At 38.0% G+C, this 23,039-nt stretch overlaps 1 protein-coding gene across 1 annotated transcript; it reads right to left on the bottom strand.

Moving 5' to 3' along the window:
• Positions 1-562: 562 nt before the first annotated feature.
• On the bottom strand, positions 563-18,353 carry LOC110611539 (probable rhamnogalacturonate lyase B). The gene is given in 13 exon segments (XM_021751928.2): positions 563-651; positions 3,688-3,913; positions 3,999-4,030; positions 4,033-4,124; positions 6,952-7,068; positions 7,163-7,322; positions 7,409-7,550; positions 7,652-7,849; positions 7,937-8,092; positions 8,243-8,416; positions 15,425-15,442; positions 18,103-18,149; positions 18,308-18,353. Coding segments are annotated over 13 exon segments (1,497 nt in total).
• Positions 18,354-23,039: the final 4,686 nt, after the last annotated feature.

Below are 23,039 nucleotides of genomic sequence, written 5' to 3'. Positions count from 1 at the left end.
AAAGGATTGCGTTTTGAAGAGAAAAGGCCAAGGAGGCATTTTGCCATGTTCGGCCGCCAAAGGTAAAGTTCGACCGCCGAAAGTGCCCTGGATTCGGCCCCCGAAGGCAATGTTTGGCCGCCGAACGTTGCATGGTTTCGCATGTAGTTTCTGCTGCCGAAGCTGAGGCGGTTGTTCATCTATATAGGGCACCGAATCCAGAAAACAGAGGAGGGTTTCGTCTCTCTTTCTGGCCTAGGTGAGTTCTTGATCTCCTTGGATTGTTTTCATGGTTTTTCTTCAAATCTTTCAAAGTTAAACAAGTTTTAAGTAAGTTTTATGTGTTTTTGAAGAGTTTGAAAGCTTGGAGAAGTTTGAAGCTTGAATCTCCAGATCTTTGAGTTTGGATCACACCAGCCTTTGTTCTTCAAGAGGTAAGTGGAGATCCTTGGTTTTTATACTGTTTTACATGATTGTTGTGAAGGGAAAATGAAGTTATGCATGAGTTGTGCATATTAGGGTTTATGGACCCTTTATGCTTTATGTTTGTTTGATGAGTTTGTTTGTTGGAGTGTAAGTTGTCTTAAGCTCCTATATGCTTGTTGTGTTGAGATATGGATGAGTGAGAGAGGTTGGATGCATGTTGGGAAGGATTGGAGGGACTGGAAGGCGTCCTTGTGCACGAAGCTGAGTTCTGGATGAACTCAGGTTCGGCAGCCGAAGGAGGATTCGGCCGCCGAACATGCCCGACTTTCGTCTCTGGAGGAGACATTCGGCCGCCGAAGGTGCTGCCGAAGGTGCCCTGCCCAGCCTTCCTTTGCTTGTTTTGCATGCATGTTTTGAGGTGTTCGAGAGGGGTTTTGGGGCGTTGTTTAGCAGTTACATAGAGTATGTTTGGTACCTCATTTGCGTCCTCCATTGTAGGTTTGGACCCGAGGAACCGAGGTGTTTAGCAGTAGTAGCTGTTTCAGAGTTAAGAGTTAGAGGTAGCCCAGAGTTAGCCACTGCTCGGCTACAGGTGAGTGGAACGAAACTTACTAGTTTACCTTGAGAAATGACACGTTTCTAGCATGCTCCATGCATCATAAAATGCCATGTTATGTATTAGGTTGTGTTGCATTAGAATTCACGAATATGATGCATTGCATAAGATATTGTTCCTGTGGATGAATGTTGGATGATCCTTAGCCCTTAATAGAGATCAGATACAGAGTTATGGCATGAGATAGCCATACCAGGTCGCTCCTGGATAGTCCAGGTCGCTCCTGGTACTATGAGTGAGACAGACAGTATAGCAGATCAGAGATAAGAGTAGACCAGGTGATGACACAGTCTCCCTGGCACAGTGGGACATTATGACATGTAGTTGAGGGCTATTGGTGACAAATTCATCCGTGAGATGATATGTTTGTGATGTGATGCATTTCATGAGAACATGTAATTAATGAATTGTTTTCTTGTTCCTCCTCACTGGGCTCTAGAGCTCATCCCACTCCCTTAACCCCAGTTTTGCAGGTTCCGAGATAGCTATGGAAAGTCAGAGTCAACACGAAGAAAGAAAGATATGCATGAATGTATGTTTGTAATAGCATAGTGGACATGATGTAATTAATGTATTAGTTGTAATGTAATGTATAGATATGTACTATCAGATCATGGATAGAATTGTGCTTTACCCTAGTGTCTTTGCCTTAGTATGATGTATGATTTATCCCTTTATACATGAATCCTGTTTTACGTTTCTTGATGAGAAATGTGTGTATCAGGCTTAATGTATGGCTTTGATGAGATACCAGTGGATTGTGTTACAGATTAAAAGGGTTTCAATCCCTTGACCCACAGCAGATAGTAGTCACTGGTATAGGCCCTGAGGGCCATTTCAGATTGGCATATCTGAGTAGCAGTAGTTAAGCCTGGAGAGTTTTACAGGATTGTTGAGTATTTTTTATCATGTATGGGATTAATCAGGTACACAGAGAGTATAGTCGGCTTACTACGGGTCCCGGCAGCCTTAAGCCGATCTGGATCCTAGTGCCAGTGATGGTTCGAGCCGTTACATAGGGGTACCGTTTCCGGGCTGTTACAGATTGGTATCAGAGCAGAGGGCCTCAAGAGTACGATGTGGTGAGCAAAGATGCTCCAGGACTAGAGCTATTTCCACATCGGAAAGAGGTGTAGTCTTGTATAGGAGGGTAAGCACAATAAGTAAAATCATGTCCACTAGGATAGGATGTGGAGTCCTGTCTTGCATGCTGATATGGAATGCCATGATGAGATGCATGTGCATGATTGCGATGAAATGTGCTGAGGATTCATGTGTTCTCACATGGATCATTTGATGATAGTTTTGTGTGATGTTGTGTTTTTCAGAGGCAGGATGAGAGGAACTCGTCGATCTGCTAGATTGACTGGAGCTCCGCCGGAAAATGAGGACATGGATGCCCATCTCCCCGTTCTGCAAAGGGCAACATCAGATAGCTTAAGCAGAGAAGGTACATCAAGGGACCCTAGACGGTCTGTTGATGAGAGGAGAAGGGGAGTCGTTCAGAGTGGTATGTCAGGGTTTATGAGAGAAGTAGAGGAGGATGAGCAGAGCAGAGATGGTAGCTTTGGCAGGAGTAGGTTAGGAGGAGATATGGGTGAGTCCCAAGGAGGCACTCAGGCCTCGAGAGTTGTTCCACCTCAGTATCCACCCTACCCGTGGGGGGCAGAGTACCTGATGAGTGGTACATTGGAGTTTCCTAGGTATAACCTATATCCCACCTTACTGCCCTATCCTTCCTTTTACCCGCTATATCCACCGCCATATCCACAGTATACCATGTTTCCACCCTTTTTTGGTTATCCAAATACAGCAACCCTTAACCCAGGGCAAGTTGCACCTCCTCCACCACCAGTCGAACCAGTAGCCCCAGTTGTCCAAACACCCAAGCCTAGTTCACCTGAAGGAAGTATGGTGCAGATGACAGACTATTTGCGGTTGGATGTTCCCAAATTTGAGACTGGTGATGACCCTTTTGAGTATCTCAGAATGGTCAAGATGATAACTGACGAATTGGGAGCCAGTGAGAGTAGAGCCATTCAAATGGCAGGGGTCACATTGAAATGTGAGAAGGCAAGGGAATGGTTCAACCAGTATGTGGACCCGAGGGTAGAAAGCTTATCCTGGGAGCAGTTTGCTCCAGTTTTGCAGGTTCAGTATACAGTATACAGAGGAGATCCACAGAGTACAGAAAGAGTAAAGAGATTTGTAATAGCTTAGAGTGGACATGTAATATTAAAGAGATGTAATAGTTGTGTATAAAGTTAGAAATGTGCTTGACTTAGTGATGTTTGTTATGTACATGATCTGTATATGTATATATGTGTTACTGTATGCGAAAAACCAGGCTTAACAGGTATGAGTTAACCCATCTAGAGCAAGCTCTAGTCAGGGGTACAGAGTACAGAGTACAGAGTATAGAGTACAGAGTATAGAGTACAGAGTACAGAGTACAGAGATAGTGCATGCACAGGTTAAGCCTTGGTTCAGAAAAGAGTTTTTATTTTCACAGAAAATGTATGATCATGTATGAGTTTTACAGGTACACAGAGAGTATAGCAGGCTTGCTACGGGTTCTGGCGGCCTTAAGCCGACCTGAATCCTAGCGCCGGTGACGGTCCATTTTGGGGTCGTTACAGTTTTACCCCATCATTAAGCTTTTGTTGGTGCTTCTAAACGAATATAATCATACATAATACCACTAAAAGGGCTTCCATTTCTAGTCTGAGTAAGATAAATTATATTCTTTCCTTGGAGAAGTTGAGAAACTGGTAATTGAATGCTATAGAACCAATATAAACCGTGAATTCCGTATCTTGCAATAGCATTATCCTTGCCTATTAGCCTTATTGTGAAAAGAGGTGGTTTGGCATTGGCATTGTTGAACCTCACCTTTTGCATGCATGATAGATTTTTCATTATTAAGTTTAAGATATAAGAATAATGAAATTGCTAAGTAAAAAAGCGAATGGTATACCTGAAGTTCAGAATTAGTAGCTGATGCAAGGCTATTTGCAAAGTATAACTTCCACTTTGCATTACACTTTTAAGTTCAAATATGATATGCCATGTAGTTGCCTTATATGGCATATTTCCAACCTTTCTACAATTTGAATAACCAATCTCAATATAATTATTATTAGAGAAAAATATAAAAAAGTATCTTGTAGTTTTATTAGTTTTTCATTTTAGGGTATATGGTTTACTTTAAGATCTGTGATTTAATTTTGTATCATAATTGAAAAAGATAAATTACAATATAACCTACGTGATTTAGAAAAAAATATATATAACTTAGTCTCTTATATTTCAAAACTTGCATATTTAGTTCTTGAAATTTCTAAACTCACCTATATATGGCGACAAATATTATTATAGATATAAGAAAAAATTACTTTTTAGTCTCTGAGGTTTAATGTAATTAACACTTATGTCCCTCTATTTTAGCGACCCAATACTTAAGTCCCTCCCTTTCTCTTCCAAATTCATAGTCCTTCTATCCAAAATAGCCGTTTAGTCAAAGAGTCAAAGGTGAGAGGTGAGAATTTTTTCCAAAAATGCCCTTAACCCTCCATCTTCCTTCTCTTTCATATCTTCTCTATTTCCTTCTCTATTTCCTTTTACATGATTCTCCTTTTTTTTTTTTCTCTTTTCAATCTTTCTTCTCCCACATATTTTCTCAATTTCCTTTTAACTTTATTGATTTTCTCATAAATTTCCTAAAAATTATGAAGTAGATTAAAATTCCCACCTTGAAAACCTTTGACATACTTTCCCGATCAGCACCACCACCACCACTTCCCTAATCAGCACCACCACGACAAATCTTCCAATTCCCACCTTGAAAACCCTTGACATACTTAATAGCATAAGCAGAAGCCACCATAGGATCCTCCCCAGGAATTTCTTATCCTCTCCCGCATTTGGAATCCCTAAAAACATTAACATCATTAGCCCAAAACTCAACAGCTGATCCAATCAAGAATCAAAGCATCCTATTATGAGAAAGAAGAAGTGGGAAGAAGAAGAATCTACAGTGAAGAGGTATTGGGTTTTGGTTTTGTGATTTTGAATAGATGGAGTGTTGGAGAAATAATATGAGAAAGAAGAAGAAGAAGAATCTACAGTGAATTGAGTTTGGGTTTCGTGATTTTGAAATAGAGGGACTTTTACTGAGAGCCAATTTTGTCAATTCACGTATTCCAAACAGCTATTTTAGACAGAAGGACTATGAATTTGGACGGAAAAGAAAGTGAGAGACTTAAGTGTTGGGTCGCCAAAATAGAAGAACAGAAGTGTTAATTACATTAAACCTCAGGCACTAAAAAGTAATTTTTCCTAGATATAATATGGCTATTTATGAATGTAAGTGACCTTTTTTATTATAGGCAAAATGCATAATTTGCCTCTCACCCTTTGATAAAAAATCATTTTATTCTCCTCAACTTTAATTTTTCTTCTATTTACTCCTTGAACATTCAAATGGTGAAATAACTTAATTTCTACAACTGGCATGTGATATTCACAAGCTACTATATTAGAGAGATTAAGTTATTCAATAATTAAAAGTTGAAGGGGTGATATGTACATTCTCTCACTCTATAGAGATTAAATTATTTAAATTTTAAAAGTTAAAGGAGTAGATAAGATAAAAATAAAGTTGAGTGGGTAAAATGACTTTTTATAAAAGATGAGAGAATAAATTATGCATTTGGCCTTTATTATATATGTACATAAAAATTTATTACTTCTTAGAAATAAATAAATTAATTAAGAAAAATATGTATGTCATCAAACTCTGTCATGAGTTTGCTTTACTAACAGCAGTTAAGACATATTCCAAGTTATTTTTTCCATTGTAGTGTGGTTGACTTTATTTTTTCTTCATTTTCATGGATACTTATTGACCATTATTTTGTTATGAAGTTTTTCAATAATGCTATTCTTTTGATAAATAATCAATTCAAAATATTTTTATTAAATGAACAACAAAAGACGAAGATAAAAAACTCAAAATCTTATTAAATGTTACTATCCATATATATATATATATATATATGTAAACATTTACAAAATCAAAGTTTTACCACCCACCATTAAGCTTTTGTCGGTGCTTCTAAACGAATATAATCATACATAATACCACTAAAAGGGCTTCCATTTCTAGTCTAAGTAAGATAAATTGTATTTTTTCATTGGAGAAGTTGAGAAGCTGGTACTTGAATGCTATAGAACCAATATAAACCATGAATTTCGTATCTTGCAATAGCATTATCCTTGCCCATTAGCCTTGTTGTGAAAAGAGGTCATTTGGCATTGGCATTGTTGAACCTCACCTTTTGCATGCATGATAGATTTTTCATTATTAAGTTTAAGTTATAAGAATAATGAAATTGCTAAGTAAAAAGCGAATGGTATACCTGAAGTTCAGAATTAGTAGCTGATGCCAAGGCTATTTACAAAGTGTAACTTCCACTTTGCATTACACTTTAAGGTCAAATATGATCTACCATGTAGTTGCCTTATATGCCGTATTTCCAACTTTTCTGCAATTTGAATAACCAATCTCAATATAATTATTATTAGAGAAAAATATGAAAAAGTATCTTGTAGTTTCATTAGTTTTTCATTTTAGGGTATAAGGTTTACTTCAAGATCTGTGATTTAATTTTGTGTCATAATAGTACACTGTGATATAAATTTTATAATAGTGTAGAGTTTAGAAATTATCATTGTTTGTAACTGACAGGATATTATGAGGTACTATTTTGATACAAAATTGAATCACATATCCTAAAATAAACTACAGAGTCTGAAGTAAAAACCCGATGAAACCACATGGTACATTTTTGTACCTTTTCCTTATTATTATTATTATACTTCAAGTAAATTAAAGATTGAGAGAAAATAAAATAGATGTTAATAAGTACCTGTTAACATGGGCGAAGAACCAATCTTTAGCATAATTACTAACACCAACGGTATATATGAGATCATTCTTAGGGTATAGATCAGTATATCTTTCCCACAATCCATATTGTCTAAATCTGTACAGGAAAAAGCAATAATAAAAAATGATGTATGATATTAACTTTGGATGAAAAAAAAAAAAGGCATGCAGCAATGTGGAAGGGAGCTAACTTGTTTGCTGGGCTATCAATATACAATTTGTTGACGAGTGTTGGGTTTGCGTCTGGTACATAGAATTCAGAAGCAGTACGATCAGGAATGCCAATTTTCCAAAGAGTTGGACCATTTCTTGGAGGATCATATGTAAGTACACCCAATTTGATCTTAGATCCTGTAGTTCAACATGTACATAATTTCATCAAGTAATTAAAGAAAATTAGTTTAACCATTTATAAAACTACTATAAGCTATAAATACCTGGTTGAATAATGACATCAACATTATACTCGTAATCTCCAAGAAAACCAGGAACAAATGCATATAAACTATATTTCCCAGCTCTGATATTTTTAATTGAGAAACTTCCTTTCTTGTCAGCTTGAGTCCAAAATTGGTAACCCTATAAGTAAATTGAAAAACCATAGCAATGTTTAGCCAAGAAATTCCTCATGTCGCTAGATAATTTGAAAATGAAATTTCAAATTTGTTGGAATTTCTAACCTTTACTTCTGTTTGCCATGAGCCCACAGCACCTGGTGCTGCTAATCCCGCATAAGCTAAACTTGCATCAATCAATTTTTCATTGATGTACGGGTCACGAACTACTAATTGACCTATGACATTTCCCCGTTGATCAGAAGAAGGGAAATCTTCAGATCGAGGAAAATTATATGGCCAGCTTTTAACTTCAGTTGACATCTAATAATCAACAACAAGGATGAGTACTCAAAATTGCATCCAAAATTCTTATGAACAAAAAGAATGAATAAACAAATAGATATGTACTTGTCTTTTAGCATCTTCCCAAAGGGCTTTGGGATTTTCAGAAGGCGGAATAGAATTAAGATAGACGTAAACAGGGCCAAAAACTTTCTTCCATGGCTCTCCATTTCGATACTCTGTATTTAAGTCCTTCCCAGCATAATGAACACTACCAAACATCTAAATAAAAATAACTGAATTATAATTAAAATATATTGGTGATAAAAAAGCATTTTGAAGGGAAATGAACCTCTCAATGTAAACATATTGAGGCGTTCTACTCATAAATTGTTATCAAGTAGTGAAAATTTTCAAATATCACATACTTACATTGAGAACAATAGGCCCCACATGAGAGGTTAGGTCTTGCTTGACGGGGCCAGCATCGCGAAATTCATTATTAGGTGTGATCATCCAAAATCCAACTGGTGGGTCATTTGATATCCACCCATGCACCTTGTTGTCTTTGTTCTCACAAGCGTACTGGTATTTATCATCCACCTGCTCGTATCATTCCACAATATGAATGAATAAAATAATAAATAAAGGTACACAATAATAAGATGTTTCAATTTTATAAATTCCTAAGAAATTAATTAGCATTTATTATTTCCCTATAATATTTTCTTTGATTTCTAACACAATTTTCTTTCAATTATTTTACATTTAATCAAAACACTTTGCACTATCAATATATTAATCCAATAATGAGAAATTAAAATGAAGCTATTAATACTTAGGTCGATCCGGTCCACGTATACCCAAAAAATACAAAGTGGGTCCATCTATTGTTTCGTGATGAAATCTATTTATTTATGTCTTATAAATCTTTTGAATCCGTATTCCCATAATTAATTACCTCTCCTTTTTTGTAATACCCGGCTAGATCCCGGCATCGGAATCCCGACTTCACGGCGGAATCTCCGTTGGAATCTGGAATTCTGGGAATGCCAGAGTCTTCTAGAGGGTTAAAATGTGTTTTCTAAATGTTTTCATATGATTTTATGGTTTTAAATGAAAAAGGGATTGAGTTTTGAAAAGAGTAGGCTAAGGAGGCAATTGCCAGGTTCAGCCGCCGAAAGTCAAGTTCAGCCGCCGAACATGGGGCTGTTTCGGGAGTGCTTTAGGCTTCCGAAAGTGTGAGGGCAGAAACCAGGTTCGGCCGCCGAACATGCATGAGTTTAGGAGGCACGTTAGGCTGCCGAAGGTAGTCGACCAGGCCACCTATAAAAGGCCCTCAGACCAAAAATGGGCGAGTTTTCTCCCCATTCTCGAGCTCAGGTGTGTTCATGTCCTCCTCTAGTCATTTTCATGCTTTTTCTTCAAATGCTTCACGTTTTATAAGCTACATGGTTGTTTTGAAGAGTTTTAAAGCTTGGGTCAAGGTTTGGAGAGCTTGGAGACTTCAAGGGCTTGGGTCCTCCATATCTCAAACTTTGGGTCGCACCAACCCTCGATCTTCAAGAGGTAAGTGTAGATCTATGCTTTTCTTTATGATTTAAAGAAGTTTTAAGCAAGTTTGAAGATGTTTTGATGGTTGAGTATGGGTAGATATGCATGTTAGGGTTTATGTGGGTTTTATGCCCAATGTATGTTTATGTGATGTGGTTGAGCTAGTTTATGCATGTGGGAGAGTGTATGCATGATTGGGAAAGAGCAAGTGAGATTGTGGGATGTTTTGGTGGTTTTGGCCTATGTGGGTCATAAGCTACCTATGTATACTTTTGATGTTGTTTTTGGAGTTTAATCTAGTTGTTAAGCTCCTTTATGCATGACTAGGGTCTATGCTTGGTTTTGAGAAGTTTAGGCATGTTTTAAGAGGTTGGAGGCTTGTTTTGAGAGGTTGGGAGGCTGGTATGCACAAGGGCTGAGTTCTGGAAGAACTCAGGTTCGGCCGCCGAAGGTGGTTTCGGCCGCCGAACCTGCCTATAGATGCATGGATTGGTCGCCAAACCTTGCCCCCGAAAGTTGTGTTTCGGAGCTGGAGCAGACTTTCGGCCGCCGAAGGTAATGTTCGGCCGCCAAAAGTGCCTGACTTTCGTCTCTGGAGAGAGGGTTCGGCCGCCGAAAGTGCCCCCGAACCTGCATGACTTTCGTCTCTGGAAGGGACCTTCGGCCGCCGAAAGTGCCGCCGAAAGTGCCCTGTCCAGCCCCTTCGTGGGTGTTTTCTATGATGTTTTTGGTGATGTTTTAGGGGGTTTTTGGGGAGTTGTTTATGTATTGTTTAGAGTATGTTTGGCACCTCACTGGAGTCCACCTATGTAGGATCGGACCCGAGGAATCAAGGTGTTTAGCAGTGCTAGCTGCTTCCGAGTCGGTCCAAAGCTAGTCAAGGTGAGTAGAACATAACTCTTTTAATATTAAAGAATTGAATGATCAAAGCATGTTCATGCATCATGAATACCATGCTATGTAATAGGTTGTTGCATTAGAAATCACGAATATGTTGCATTGCATAATACGATGTATGGTGATGTGGATGAATATTGGATGATCCATTAGCCCTCAGTATGATGTGATATGACATAATATGACACGATATGACATGTATGGCATGATATTAGATAAAAGACCAGGCGTGGCCGTATCGCCCCTGGCATAGAGTAAGGAAGACCAGGTGTGGCCGTATCGCCCCTGGCATAGAGTAAGGAAGACCAGGTGTGGCCGTATCGCCCCTGACATAGAGTTATGTGAAGCCCAGGCATGGTCGTATCGCCCCTGGCATAGAGCATTGTTGGATTTGTTATGAGATGAGATCTAGATGGAGAGGGCTAATGGTGACGAATTCATCCTTGATGTGTATTGTTGTGATGTGATGCATGTCATGAAAGCATATGATATAATAAACTGTTTTTCTCTTTAGTTCTGCTCACTGGGATTTTTAGCTGACCCCTCTCCCCTAACCCCAGGTTTGCAGGGTCAAAGATAGTCAGGAGATCAGCAGGTTATGTCCATGGTCAAGTTTATGTAAGAGTTTAGTAGTGGACATAATGTAAAGTAGAGATATGTATCGAAATGTAATATGTTATGATGTAAAATGTTATTATGTAATGTAATAGTTAGAGTTGTGCCTTGCCCTAGAAGTGTGGTTAATCCCTTTGTACATGGTCCTTATGTATGTTTTATTATGAGACAGGAAAAGCCAAGCTTAATATATGTTGCCCCACGAGAGTAGATGATGAGAACTCTAGTGTTGGGGGTTTATGATTCTGAGTTGTGCATGCACAGGTTAAGCTTGGTGTTTGAAAGAAAGAAAAAGTTTACAGTTTTATGTTTCCAGTTTATGCTTATGTTTGATCATGTATGGGATTATACCAGATGTACAGGATGTATGTTAGGCTTGCTACGGGTCCCGGCGACCTTAAGTCGATCTGGATCCTAGCGCCGGTAGCGGTCCGATTTTCGGATCGTTACAGAATGGTATCAGAGCCCTAGGTTCACATGGTCGGACCTATAGTGTGTCGGGCTCATAGAGGTTATAGAAGGGCAAGCACAATAGGAGAGATCATGTCCACTAGGATAGGATGTGGAGTCATGTCTTGTATGATGATGTGAAATGCCATGATGATATGCATGTGCATTAATGTTATGCTATGTATGTAATGTATGCGAGGTGGGTTCATGTGTTTCCACATGAACCGTATGATGCTAATGTTTATGTGGTATGTTATGCTTTCAGAAGTCAAGATGAGAGGAACTCGTCGATCCGTAAGATTGACTGGAGCTCCGCCAGAGAATGAGGGCATGGTTGCCCATCCCCCTGCTCTGCAGAGGGCAAGATCTTGTAGAACAAGCAGAGAAGGTACATCAAGGGACCCTAAAAGGTCTTTTGATGCAAGCCGGAGGAGATCAGTTCATGGTGGTATGTCAGCGGATGTGATGGGAACAGAGGAGGATAACCAGAGAAGAGATAGTAGTTTGGGCATGAGTATGTCAGAAGAGGATATGGGAGAATCCCAAGGAGGCACTCAGGCCTCGGGTTTTGTTCCACCACAGTTTACACCCTATCCTCAGGGGCCAGGGTATCCGATGGGAAGCACGTCAGATTTCTCTAGCTATAACCCATACCCCACCTTTATGCCCTACCCTCCTTTTTTCCCACCATACCCACAGTACCCCATATTTCCACCCTCACCCTTTTATCCAGGTCCAGCAAACCCTAACCCAGGGAATGCTGCACCTCCTCCTCCACCAGCAGAGCCATTTGTCCCTGATGCCCAAACACCCAAACCTAGCTCATCAGTTGGGGGTAAGGTAAAGATGACGGACTACCTAAAGTTGGATGCCCCCAAGTTTGAAACAGGTGATGACCCTTTTGAATACCTCAGAACGGTGAAGACGATAACTGATGAGTTGGGAGCAAGTGACAGTAGAGCCATTCAGATGGCAGGGTTCACATTGAAATGTAAGAAGGCAAGGGAATGGTTCAAAAACTATGTGGACCCAAGGTTGGAAAGCTTATCCTGGGAACAGTTTGCAGATGAGTTTGCAGGATGGGCTTTTCCAGGTAGTTCCAGAGAACTGAAGATGATTGAGTTTGAGCAGCTAAGGCAGACGGAAGAGATGAGTGTAGATGAGTTTACAGACAGGTTCCTGGAGCTGTTGTCGTTTGCAGGACAAGGTCTTGACACAGACCTAAAGAAGTCTAGGAGATATGTTATGAAGCTTCACTCCAGGTATTCCTCGTTGGTTCAATCAGCAGAAAGGGAGAGCTTCCATGCCATAGTGGATATGGCACGAAGAATGGAGGCTAGTGCCATCATCCAAGGAACAGTTAAGCAGTCTGTGGCACAGTCTTTGGGTCTCCAAATCCCGGGGACGAGTGATGCTAATCTCTCCTCTCTGGGCGAGGATGTCACAAAAAGTAAGAAGGGAGACAGAGGTCTCAGAAGGTCAAAGAAGAATAAGTTTTGGAATCGAATAAAGTCTGGTCTGGGATTAGGAGGAGGCTCGAGCTCAGGCACAGAGGTTGCAGAGTGTGCAAGGTGCGGTAGGCCGCACAAGGGAGTCTGTCGGTTTGGGACTACAACATGTTACAGATGCGGCCAGGAGGGACACATAGCTCGGGAGTATCCTAAGGCAGCTTTTATGGCACCGTCCCATCAGACAACTCCAGGCAGTATGGCACAGCCATCAGCTCCAGCCATGTTTCAGAGTAGTGGTCGAGGCAGAGGAAGGGGTGCGGCCCCTTCTTCAGCAGGTTCCCTAGGTGAAGGTCCATCAGTTCCAGCTCAGATCTTCTCCATGACGCAGCAAGAAGCTAACACATCGGACATGATGGTGACAGGTAATCTCACTCTCTTATGTTTGATGTGTATGCTTTTATGAACCCTGATGTGTTTCTCTTTCCTTGTGGTTTCGAGAGCCGTAGATAGGTTGGGTTGATAGCTTATGGGTCAGGGTATTCCCTTTGGGTCAGTGGACCCAAGAGTGATCCATCAGTGGCAGAGTCAGTCTGCCGGTATAGTCCAGAGTTTGTGTGAGTAGATGCCTTCCAGCTGGCCTAGCGGTTTTAGATTTGACTGTTTGACGTCATTCTAGGGTTGGATTGGTTCTTCTACTAGTGGTGCTACCTGAGTCTGCAGAGACAAGGTAGTCAGGTGCAAAGGTCAGGATGGATCAGAGGTAGTCCTTAGAAGGGGACGGAGTAGGGATACCTAGAGGTTCGTTATCAACCCTGCAGGCTCATAGGTTGGCCAGGAGAGATTGTCAGGGAGTCCGCCTCAGTACCAGTGGTGAGTCCTTAGATGTTTCCCCAGACGAGCTGCTAGGTGTACCATCTGTTGGGGAGATAGAATTTGAAATGAAAGTGATGATAGAGACCAGACCCGTCTCTACCCCTCCCTACAGGATGGCACCTGCAGAATTAAAGTAGTAGGAAGAGCATGCTGCAAGAGTAGGTGGTTAAGGGTTTTCATCCGACTGAGCACTTCGCCTTGGGGTGTTCCAGAGTTGTTATGAGAATAAATGATGGATCCCTAGGACCTTGTATCGACTGCAAGTCGTGAACAAAGTCACTAAACAGAATGAGTATTTGTTACCTTGGCTCGACGATCTATTTTAAACCAGCTAGCAGGAGCTGGTTGCCTTTCCAAGATAGATCTGAAGTCCAGGTACCATCAGTTAAGATCAAGGAATAAGATGTACAGAGAGCAGTATTTAAAATCAGATATGGGCACTATGAGCTTCTGGGAATGTTGTTCGGGTTAATGAACGCTCCTACAGCATTCACGGACCTCATAAGCAGAGTTTTAGTTGGTTTCTGGATCACTCCGTTATTGTCTTCATTGACGGTACCTCGGTGAGTCCCAGAAATGCAGAAGAGAATGCCCATTATCTGAAATCAGGATTGCAGATCCTGAGAGAACATGGCTTGGATGCCCAGTTCTCCCAATGTGAGTCCCGGTCAAGGAGCATATCTTTCTTGGGTCATGATATGTCGAAAAAAGGAAAAGTGTGGTAGACCCGAGAGAGTTGAAGTTGTAACTGACTAGCCCAGGCCCATTGTAGTGATATAGATCAAGAGCCTTTCGGGTTGGGCAGGTTACCTACTAGAGGTTCATATAGAACTTCTTTAGAGTTGCCGCTCCTACGGCCAGATGGATCAAGAAGAATCAGAGGGTTGTGTGGTCTACTCAGTGTGAAAAGGGCTTTGAAGAGCCGAAGGAAGTGTTGATGTCAGCACCAGTGGTGGTTCTGTCCGCCAATAATGAAGATGTCACAGTGTCCTGTGATGCATCCCGTGTGGGACTAGATTGTGTGTAAGTGAGAAGTGGCAGGATGATTGCTTATGCTTCTAGGTAGCTAAAGAAGCATGAGTCGAATCATCTTACACTTGATCTAGAGATGGCGAGGGTAATCTCTGCACTCAAGATGTGGAGGCGGTACTTGTATAAGGTATGAGGACAGATCCTTACAGATCGAAAGAGCTTGCAATACATCTTGAGTCAAGGGAGGAAAATCAGAGGCAGAGAAAAGGAGTAAGAGCTGCATAGTCAGAAAAAGAGGAATCAGAACTGCTGAGAGTCAGCAGGAGAGTTATGAAGTTGCCCGCTAGAGGCTTGTAGAGTTTCAAAGAGAGAAGAGCTTATTAGAGTGGCGCAGTGGAAGCACGTTGAGGTTTTCGAGAAAGCTGAGGTTTACTGGAGGTGTCTCCTAAAGAGGGGGGTGATTCGTTATGGGCAGAAAGGTAAATTAGCTCTTAGATACATCGGACCCTTCGAGATCCTGTAAAGGATCGGGAATGAACCCTACGAGTTAGATTTACCTACTCCAATGGAGGAAATCCATTCGGTTTCCATGTTCCCAGGTTATGAAAATTCGTGTCAGATCCGAGTGAGGTTCTGAAGAACCAGAGGTGGAGACCGCAGGGAATCCCACCTATGTTGAGCAGTTAGTGCGGATCATAGACACACAAGTCAGGAAGTTGGGGAACACGGAATCCTGATGGTGAAAGCCTTGGAATCACCATTTAATGGGAAAAGTATGCCTAGGAGACTCGGAGGTTCGTACTCCAGCTAGTATCCGTGTCTCTCTTTGGAGAGAGATTTTAGGTTTTGCTTGCTTGTTTGCTTGCTTGTTTATGTATGCTTGATGCTATGTTCTGAGAAGGCATGTTCGTTTGAACATTCGAGGACAAATGTTCTTAAAGGGGGGAAGAATGTAATACCCGGCTAGATCCCGGCATCGGAATCCCGACTTCACGGCGGAATCTCCGTTGGAATCTGGAATTCTGGGAATGCCAGAGTCTTCTAGAGGGTTAAAATGTGTTTTCTAAATGTTTTCATATGATTTTATGGTTTTAAATGAAAAAGGGATTGAGTTTTGAAAAGAGTAGGCTAAGGAGGCAATTGCCAGGTTCGGCCGCCGAAAGTCAAGTTCGGCCGCCGAACATGGGGCTGTTTCGGGAGTGCTTTAGGCTTCCAAAAGTGTGAGGGCAGAAATCAGGTTCGGCCGCCGAACCTCAAGTTCGGCCGCCGAACATGCATGAGTTTAGGAGGCACGTTAGGCTGCCGAAGGTAGTCGACCAGGCCACCTATAAAAGGCCCTTAGACCGAAAATGGGCGAGTTTTCTCCCCATTCTCGAGCTCAGGTGTGTTCATGTCCTCCTCTAGTCATTTTCATGCTTTTTCTTCAAATCCTTCACGTTTTATAAGCTACATGGTTGTTTTGAAGAGTTTTAAAGCTTGGGTCAAGGTTTGGAGAGCTTGGAGACTTCAAGGGCTTGGGTCCTCCATATCTCAAACTTTGGGTCGCACCAACCCTCGATCTTCAAGAGGTAAGTGTAGATCTATGCTTTTCTTTATGATTTAAAGAAGTTTTAAGCAAGTTTGAAGATGTTTTGATGGTTGAGTATGGGTAGATATGCATGTTAGGGTTCATGTGGGTTTTATGCCCAATGTATGTTTATGTGATGTGGTTGAGCTAGTTTATGCATGTGGGAGAGTGTATGCATGATTGGGAAAGAGCAAGTGAGATTGTGGGATGTTTTGGTGGTTTTGGCCTATGTGGGTCATAAGCTACCTATGTATGCTTTTGATGTTGTTTTTGGAGTTTAATCTAGTTGTTAAGCTCCTTTATGCATGACTAGGGTCTATGCTTGGTTTTGAGAAGTTTAGGCATGTTTTAAGAGGTTGGAGGCTTATTTTGAGAGGTTGGGAGGCTGGTATGCACAAGGGCTGAGTTCTGGAAGAACTCAGGTTCGGCCGCCGAAGGTGGTTTCGGCCGCCGAACCTACCTATAGATGCATGGATTGGCCGCCAAACCTTACCCCCGAAAGTTGTGTTTCGGAGCTGGAGCAGACTTTCGGCCGCCGAAGGTAATGTTCGGCCGCCGAAAGTGCCTGACTTTCGTCTCTGGAGAGAGGGTTCGGCCACCGAAAGTGCCCCCGAACCTGCATGACTTTCGTCTCTGGAAGGGACCTTCGGCCGCCGAAAGTGCCCTGTCCAGCCCCTTCGTGGGTGTTTTCTATGATGTTTTTGGTGATGTTTTAGGGATTTTTGGGGAGTTGTTTATGTATTGTTTAGAGTATGTTTGGCACCTCACTGGAGTCCACCTATGTAGGATCGGACCCGAGGAACCAAGGTGTTTAGCAGTGCTAGCTGCTTCCGAGTCGGTCCAGAGCTAGTCAAGGTGAGTAGAACATAACTCTTTTAATATTAAAGAATTGAATGATCAAAGCATGTTCATGCATCATGAATACCATGCTATGTAATAGGTTGTTGCATTAGAGATCACGAATATGTTGCATTGCATAATACGATGTATGATGATGTGGATGAATATTGGATGATCCATTAGCCCTTAGTATGATGTGATATGACATAATATGACACGATATGACATGTATGGCATGATATGAGATGAAAGACCAGGCGTGGCCGTATCGCCCCTGGCATAGAGTAAGGAAGACCAGGTGTGGCCGTATCGCCCCTAGCATAGAGTTATGTGAAGCCCAGGCGTGGCCGTATCGCCCCTGGCATAGAGCATTGCTGGATTTGTTATGAGATGAGATCTAGATGGAGAGGGCTAATGGTGACGAATTCATCCTTGATGTGTATTGTTGTGATGTGATGCATGTCATGAAAGCATATGATATAATAAACTGTTTTTCTCTTTAGTTCTGCTCACTGGGCTTTTTAGCTCACCCCTCTCCCCTAACCCCAGGTTTGCAGGGTCAGAGATAGTCAGGAGATCAGCAGGTTATGTCCATGGTCAAGTTTATGTAATAGTTTAGTAGTGGACATGATGTAAAGTAGAGATATGTATCGAAATGTAATATGTTATGATGTAAAATGTTATTATGTAATGTAATAGTTAGAGTTGTGCCTTGCCCTAGAAGTGTGGTTAATCCCTTTGTACATGGTCCTTATGTATGTTTTATTATGAGACAGGAAAAGCTAAGCTTAATGTATGTTGCCCCACGAGAGTAGATGATGAGAACTCTAGGGTTGGGGGTTTATGATTCTGAGTTGTGCATGCACAGGTTAAGCTTGGTGTTTGAAAGAAAGAAAAAGTTTACAGTTTTATGTTTCCAGTTTATGCTTATGTTTGATCATGTATGGGATTATACCAGATGTACAGGATGTATGTTAGGCTTGCTACGGGTCCCGGCGACCTTAAGTCGATCTGGATCCTAGCGCCGGTAGCGGTCCGATTTTCGGGTCGTTACATTTTTGTTGAGGGTTGACTGGATTTATTAAACGAACAGCTTCAGGATAGGCTAGAGGTTGATTACCTTACTTCTCTCTTCTTTGTCACCATATGCCAGAAAAAAAAAAAAGTAGTAATGGAAATCACAAAGAAGAAACGAAATAAAGAGGAAGATCATGAGCATGAACCTTGTTGGGATCTTCGCAGAGGAAGCAATAAGGAAGAAGAAGAAAAAGGAAAGACCGATAGCAGGCCCGCTAGACCCAGCAAGCAAATGCATCTTGCCCATTTTGTGCGGAGAAATTCTATAAAATATGAAGCAAAGAAAAAAAGAAGTTAGATAACACAAGAAACATAAAATTGATCAAAGGAAATTATAATAATCGCTAAACAGGAAATATAAAACATATTTTGCTTAATACCATTTTATGCTTGACGAAAATTGATTTTCAATACCAAAGAAAATATTTGGAAAAGAATGAAGATTAAGGAATATGATAAAGGATAGTGATATATTTTTTCTTTTCACTCTGACTAACAATCAATGCTTAATTTGACACTTATTTATAATATCAATTTTAAGAGTAACAAGTCTAATTACAAACTAAGGTTGTTTAACCATGCAAAAATTTGATGGGTGTTAAATATTTTTTTATTGTTATTTCTTATGGACATCAAGCACGACAAAGGAAAAAACCCCATTACCACAACCACGCAACTGCTAACTAAGAATTAACAAAAAGGTAAAATGAAAAAAATTTAAAACACCACTCAAAAGTAGAGTGGAAAACTCACATTCTGGGCGGGAAGGAGGAAAAGCTCCTCCCTACCCAAACGGGATAGAAAGGAGTAGACGGTGTGGCAGACGACGAGACTTACTCCTAGGAAAGAAGAAGAGAAAAATAAACAAAAGCACCTCTCTCTAAAAAAATTTTAGAGAGAGGTTCTTTTGAATAAATCTCTAGTTTGGAATTGGCCAATGGTACAAGAACCTAAGGTGGTTTTAAAAAGAGCAATCAAGACACAAAAATATCTAACATCTCCTATTTATGGTATTTCTATATTAGGATATTCGTTTATGTTGCTATATTTAGATTTTCTTTATTTTATTTGCTTGGTGTTGGTTGGTATACTAAAATACTTGTTTACTTATTAAAAACAAAAGAGGTGGATGAGGTAAATGTTGGAGAGCATGTTTATGGATAGCCACACAAAAGAAATCAAAAAGTGAAAAACAAAAAGGAGAGATTAAGAGAAAATATTAAAAAAAGGAAAATGAGAGGTTTTCTAGAGATAACGAGCCTCTCTCTAGATTTAAAAAATGAATCAAACATCTATTTTCGAAGAAAAAATAAATAGTAAATAAAGGACAAGCATAAAAGAAATAATATAAAGCTAATTTCACTTATATTCAATTAAAATATTTATGAAATCTTATTATATTTATAAAAAAAGGTATGTCATGAAAAATATTAAAAATAGCTTAATGAAAACATAGGGAGAGAAGTGCCGAAAGCAGGCTCGGACTATACTGAAATATGACATATTTATAGAAAGTCTAATATCGGTGGAAAACTCTGATGTCATTATTAAATTTAGTTCAGGTGTAACTCATTGCAAAAACTAACACAAAGGAGAGAACCATCTAAAATCCTTATAAGGACATATTATCTATATCACAAATTCATATGAGATTCAACAATTAGACTTTCTTAATATATTAATTTTTCTAAGTAGTTATTTATTATTTAATTTTTTATATCAAATTATCAACTTAACTAAGAGATACTGACTTCATTAAAATATAAAAATTTCTAAAAATTATGGCATTTTAAAATAATAAAAATTTCAAAATGTAAAATAAAATTTAAACATATTTGCAAGATCTAATTATAAGATTATCTCATAACAATAACAAAATTATTGCCATCTTCTCTTTTTTTTTTCTTAAAGACATAATTTAGGAGATGATGGTTCTAATAATTTATTATAAAAAGTTTAGTTAACAAAGATTGATTATAATTAAATTAATTAAAAAATTATACTGTTTTGTATTTTTAATTAATAAAATGTCATCAAAATATATTTATGATATTTTAATTGTAAAAATAATAAATATGGTTTAATATTTTGAAAGAATAATGATAATTATTAAAATAATAACTTATCATTTTAATAGTTTGTATATAACGATCCAAAAATTCAATGCCCAGATGTTTATCTCAAACTCATAACAAAAAGTTATACATTTCATCCATGTTTTAGCAAGAATACTCATTTCCTATATTTCTTGGATTATTATAGATTCTAGAGCTTCTTTTTTTTCTCTTTTTCTTATCACCAATGAAATTAGATTTCAATCTATTTGATGTGAGAATTGCAATTGTGTATGGGGCGAATAGGATTACGGTGATGTGATGGATATCGAAATCATAAAAAATAAAATATTTAAATCTAATCAAATATAAATTGTGTATGAGGCATTAAAAACTACAATCAATGACTAGGAAAAGTAAGCAAATAAGTAAAAAGGGCTTTGATAAAGAGTGAAATTAAAATATAAATCAAGACAATTAAAGAAAGTAATAATTAAGAGAAAATCAAATCAATACAAATAAATTCTAATTGAAGATTATGATCCATTTCAGTTATAATAATTTTTCATAAAAATAAAAATTTATTTATTTATTTTAATAAATTAGTTGTAGTTATGGAAGACACTCCTCATAACCGATCTCTCCTTACTGTAAATAAATTAGAAAAAATTCGCTAATTAATCCTAGTTAACAAACAACCCAAAGAACGTTTATTGGATTTAATTTATCAATCGCTTCAAGAAAAGAGAGATTCAATTCTAGCCAACAAATCAAACCACGTTGTGAGTTCAAGGTATATCATGTTACTTGTTGTTGAATAACTCAAGCAATTATGGACTTCAAAAATCCAGAGCAATAATATATTATCTTGAAAATATGAACAGCGGGTCCTATTTATCAATTAACAAAGCAATATTAATAATAAGAACTGAAATTATATAAATATTAGAAGAATAAAATATGAACAATAATATTTAGATCTCACAATTCATAAAGGAACTGAAATTTCTTCGTATCTTTAACAAGAACTAAATAAAGTAGCTACACATGGCTGAAATTACATAAATATTAGAAGAATAAACTAAAATTTCTTCGTATTTTAACAAGAACCAAATAAAGTAGCTACACATGGTTGAAATTACATAAATATTAGAAGAATAAAAGATGAACAATAATGTTTAGATCTCACAATTCATGAAAAAACTGAAATTTCATCGTACCTCCAACTAAAACTAAAGAAAGTAGCTACACATGATTGAAAGAAAGCACAAAATAATAAAAAGAATTCGGCCGGAAGAGAGATGATGTGCTGCTATCGCCAAACAGGGTATTTATAGTAGCTGAACCCTAGCAGAACCCTCATCAAACTTCCCTAAAGATTTTGATTTGAATTATTTTAATGAGAGATCTCCTTTAAAGTTGTTTCCTTGAGGAGAGATTTCTTGAATTTTGGGAGAGATCATGTCGCATTTAAAGGAGTGAAATTGCGTAAGATTCTGCAGCTTTAAACAAGGAGATCTGATTTTCCTTACAAATCTGAGTCAATCACGCTTTCTGTTGTGGACGAGCATGAACTGGCGGTTTGTCTAGAGGTTTGGACAAGTCTTTCATCCAATATTGACTAGGTCATGTGCCCTTCTGTTTAGAGACTCTGGGTAAATTCTGACTCTAGAGAAACATGATCAGCTGGCAAGTTTGTCCAAATCACTGGTCAAAACTTGTTCAACAAATTTTCTCGGGATGGTCATTAAATTAGCCGTTCCTATACTTTTCTGTAAAAATATGTCAAAAAGTGTAAGATTAACTAAAAACACTTAAATTAGTGCTAAAGATAGAACAGAATGTATAATAAAATTATGTCTTATCATGAAGTTTGTATAAAACTGCATCTATTTATGTCACATGTTTATATGGACTCAATCTAAAGAATAATTGCATGTAATACACACTGTTATAGCACCAGATAAAGAATAATGTATTGACCGAGTTCTATAATATTTAAGGTCGTTAGCTAGTTTCATCAATTATAGCTAAGCAGGTTTAGTTAGTTAAATTAACTTCTTAAACACATGTATTTTTATTAGTTGATTGGGCTTCTAGCTCTATTTGTCTGCCTTGCATACACACTTTTATACTATATATATATAAAAGTGGAAAAAGGGAAAATATGGAGATTGTCGATTATGTCTCTATGTTATTTATTTATTTACCTTGCTTTAAATTTAAAATTAAATAATGATTTTATTATTTAAATAATTTTAAATTAATAAATTATTTATATATCATATAAAATAATTTTAAATATTTATCATTCAAAATTAATGCATGTTTAAATTTCTTATTTATGAGTTTAATTAATTTTATTTAGTAATTATGTAGGATAATTATTAAAAGTTTATAATTTTGATAATATTTAAATTAAATTTTTTGAGATAGGATTATTAAAATAATAAATTTAAACGTTAATTAAAAATATTAAAATAATTATCATAATATCATATTATTACGTTTAAATTGTTAACTTTTTAGTTTAATTAATTTTATTTGATAATTAATTTATATTTAAATATATTTTAATAATTATTATCTTTTTAACCTTGATGTATTTTATACATTTAAAGTTTTGATATTTTTTAACATATCTATCATTAAATTTATAGGTTTTGATTAATATATATACATATGATCATTAAAACAATTAAAATTTTTAGATATAATTATTAAAATAACATTATTTAAAAACATCAAAAATAATTATCAGAATATTAAAATATTAAATAATAAGTTCAAATTTAAAAAATAAAAATTATAAAATATACAAAATCATTATTAACAAATTAATGATTTAAAAGACAAATTAATAAAGTGATTATTTGAAT

The sequence above is a fragment of the Manihot esculenta genome, chromosome 3 (genome assembly GCF_001659605.2).
Source record: "Manihot esculenta cultivar AM560-2 chromosome 3, M.esculenta_v8, whole genome shotgun sequence".
NCBI classification, from domain to species: Eukaryota; Viridiplantae; Streptophyta; class Magnoliopsida; order Malpighiales; family Euphorbiaceae; genus Manihot; species Manihot esculenta.
Note: the sequence above shows the minus strand (reverse complement) of the source record. Positions and strands in the feature narration are given on the sequence as shown.